Source organism: Olea europaea, chromosome 10 (assembly GCF_002742605.1).
Source record: "Olea europaea var. sylvestris chromosome 10, O_europaea_v1, whole genome shotgun sequence".
Classification (NCBI taxonomy): Eukaryota; Viridiplantae; Streptophyta; class Magnoliopsida; order Lamiales; family Oleaceae; genus Olea; species Olea europaea.
In genome coordinates, this window is record NC_036246.1 from 22,478,843 (window position 1) to 22,482,223 (window position 3,381).

Here is a 3,381-nt window from a genome sequence, read left to right on the forward strand (position 1 = left end):
GAACTCTATAATAGTAAAACTTAAAAGGAAACAATAATCTTGATAGTGTCGATTCTAAAATTTTCACTCTAAATATTATACAAACTGGATCGAAAAAGGAACTTAGTAGATAGCACTCATGAATGGAAAAACGCCCACCATGCCGTCCTGACTCATTTTACCTTATTTTATTTTACTTTTTAAATATAAAGGGGCTGTTTGCCTTAACGAATATCAATAGTTGTAGCTGTAGATCGCACTATCGTGATATCTATCTAAATATATTTTGATAGATATAAATTCACCTTCATCTGTAAACTGAACCTCACCCCATAAACTGAATACCTATCATGAGCGCTTGAACTAATAAACTAGGAATTGTTCCCAGTGAAAATGAATTTCTAGGAAAAATACTTAGGGGATATCGTCTCTATCGTCTGGTCTTGCTTTTCGTCTGAAATTGTATTTTTTGCTCCCTCGTCATGATTCAATGAGAATGGATAATAGGCTCGTGGGATTGACGTGAGGGGGTAGGGATGGCTATATTTCTGGGAGCGAACTCCGGGTATCGCTCTGAAAACCTAGTATTGAGTGTGCACCTTGAAAATACTTGAGTTTGTAGAACCCCTTCTTTCTATGGAAAATGTTTCAAATACGAATTCCACCTTTGTCGAGCTTAAAAGCAGTGATGATCTAAATGGGACTGAAAATTGATTATTTTAATCTATACCCTAGCTTGTCTCCTAAAAATTCCAAACCAGAAGGGGTATGGAGAGAGAGTCGTCCCACCCTTATTATTGTCCTCTCTCGAATTGACACGCTCAGCTAACATAAAATACACAAGGAAAAATGGATAAATCTATCGTGAGTAAATTTCGAGGGTCCCTTTTTCATACCGCTCATGAGAGGTCCTACACTTATCCCTGAGGCCTGGCAACTTATGTTTCTGCCAGAAATTAGCCAGGCCTCAACATTCAATAAATCATTGTACATTTTTTCTTGTAATTATTAGTATAATAAAATATAAATTCCACCTCTATTGGTTTCTCAAGGCAAAAAGAAGAAAATCTAGCAATGCCCTTGGATTGTGTCCATTTGAAGGTCAAGTATTTGATAATTTGGCTCGCTGATCAATCCATATTGTTACATGTAGAACGAACTTCTGATAATTTTGCCATATAATCAATAAATTTGTGGCCGTCCGTAGCTAATCACACATTCCAAATGTCTGTGGTTCAAACCAATTTTTGAGTGTCACTTTTACTCTTCGTTACTGGGTTAGCTTCCAACTCAAATATATCAGTTGTAGCCTCGGATGAATCTCAGCCCAATAGGACTATATTCACAGTTTCGCACCTAGGCATCGTTGATCACCTTTCTGAATCATAGTGAGAAAGATATTATACAAATGACACAAAATGTCTATCTCGGGAGATTGATCAATACAATATACAAGATCTAAATCTTTTTTTATTAACATATAAAAATATATTTCTATATTTTCTCAAATTAAATAAAACAAAACCTTATGTACAATCCCTTTCCTTCTTTCTGTGTAGAAAAGTAAAGGCATGGATGTCTAGCAGAATGCTTGGCCTTGTGTGCTTGAAAGACACACGAAGAAATTTGACATTAATTAAAAGAGGAGTCAGTGAGTATCTGCCGTGAAAATATTTCCTCTTTTTCTTGGAAAAGATGGTGAAAAAGAAGCCTTTGGAGTTTTCTTTGATATAATGGGCTTAGGAAGAGTGTAAGGTTTATAGCTATTCAAGCCAGCTGCATAGCTTTTTGAAGCCTTCATTTTTCTTTTGTAAGGTGTTTCTTTCTTCACCAAATCCTCTATGCTCGTCACCATTGATAATGCTGTAAAAGACTCTGATTTCCCATTATAAAACTTGGAGAGCCCTCTTCTGCACAAGATCAAGTTTGACATTGTAAGAATCGAAAATAAATTAAGAGAAAATTGATTTAAGATATGTTTCGCATGCGTCGATCTAAACAAACCCTCTTTCATAAAAGCCATATGATCTCAATACGATAATATTGGAAAACTTTGTCCAAGACTAGCTAAGAGTCTAGTTATTTTAGATCTCCTAAACATGTCATCATGTTTCCACACCCAAAATGAAAAATAAAAAATAAACTGAAAACTCCTTCCAAATGATGGATTTAAATATTACTTACTTGATGGGCAATTCTTCCATGAGATCTGTTAGATCATATAAACCTCCACTTGAATCTGCAGACAGAGAAGAAGATGCATCATCTGCCGTATCGATGGTGGAAGAAGATGATGACTCATTTGAAAACACGGAATCTTCCACCGATGAATCAGAAGATGATATGCAGTTTTCATTCTGATCATGTAATTTCATGTTATTCCCATACTGAAACCTTGATTTTTCAAACACTTGAGATTTATCTTCTGCCATTGCCGAAATGAAAGATGAAGAAAACAAAGGGAAGAAAAAGATAAGATGAAGAATTCTATAGCTTTTTTGTCTCAAAAATTCTCCTTTTTGTAATAATAATACATCAACTTTGGTACCATTAAATGAAACATATATACATGTGTGGACTAGGATTGTTTCCTACTGGAACAATGAATTCTTGAATACAAGATAAGGGCAGGAGATTTCCATGCTATCAAGACAAGATAATGACGTGTGGTTTGACCTAGAATACAAGATTTGATTGGACAAAATAATTAATATTAATTGGGATTATGGGTTTTATTAATATTTAATTATTTAAGATTTACAAGTGTCAAAAGATGATTAGCGTTTCAAGAAAGTTTGGTAAGTTGTCTGTGAGATTAGGGTTTCCCACAAATTGATAAATTCAACACTACAATTTTGCTTTAATTTGCCTTATCTTTAGATTCGACATCATCTCCTTTTGTGGTTCAAAATTATTTCTTGACTTTAGACTTGTACAAATTGGAACAAGGATAAGCTCTCTAGATTGGTACCCATCCATATCCTAGTCACTACGGACCAAATTATATGCATACATATACACACACAAAAAATTAAAGGTGGTCTTCCTAACCTTTCAATTGATTTAACTTTGGATCCTCAGCATTCAAAACTAGAGTTCTAAGTTCCCAACATAATTGAGTCTTCACGAAATAAAAATCATAAACGTGGACGTTAAAATCATAAGCGAATTTCACGTGATTTAAAGATGGAGGACAAAATTGTCCAACTACTCCTTGTTTGACAACCATTATTTGAACACTCTTGTTTTCTATATACTCATTTTCAACTACAATTCACTCAATAAAATATTATGTGTGTAAATTCAAAATTTTTTCCTACTTTTTAATCATATATTCTCCTAAAAAATCACTATTGAAAACATTGCTTTGACCAAATAATAGCCTTCAAATAAGGGCTTGAT

At 34.0% G+C, this 3,381-nt stretch overlaps 1 protein-coding gene across 2 annotated transcripts; it reads right to left on the reverse strand.

Annotated features, from left to right (window-relative positions):
* Nucleotides 1-1,038: 1,038 nt before the first annotated feature.
* LOC111401514 lies at nucleotides 1,039-2,539 on the reverse strand. 2 transcript variants are annotated; one of them, XR_002704046.1, is made up of 3 exons: nucleotides 2,164-2,539; nucleotides 1,505-1,889; nucleotides 1,039-1,357 (listed from the first exon to the last, which is right to left on the reverse strand). XR_002704046.1 is itself a non-coding variant. In XM_023029284.1 (2 exons), exons 1-2 carry the CDS (start codon nucleotides 2,409-2,411, stop codon nucleotides 1,628-1,630), a joined length of 510 nt encoding a protein of 169 aa, XP_022885052.1. In that variant the 5' UTR covers nucleotides 2,412-2,539; the 3' UTR covers nucleotides 1,419-1,627. The 2 variants fall into 2 exon arrangements, 1 of the variants encoding a protein (XP_022885052.1); XM_023029284.1 differs by lacking the exon at nucleotides 1,039-1,357 and having other exon boundaries at nucleotides 1,419-1,889.
* Nucleotides 2,540-3,381: the final 842 nt, after the last annotated feature.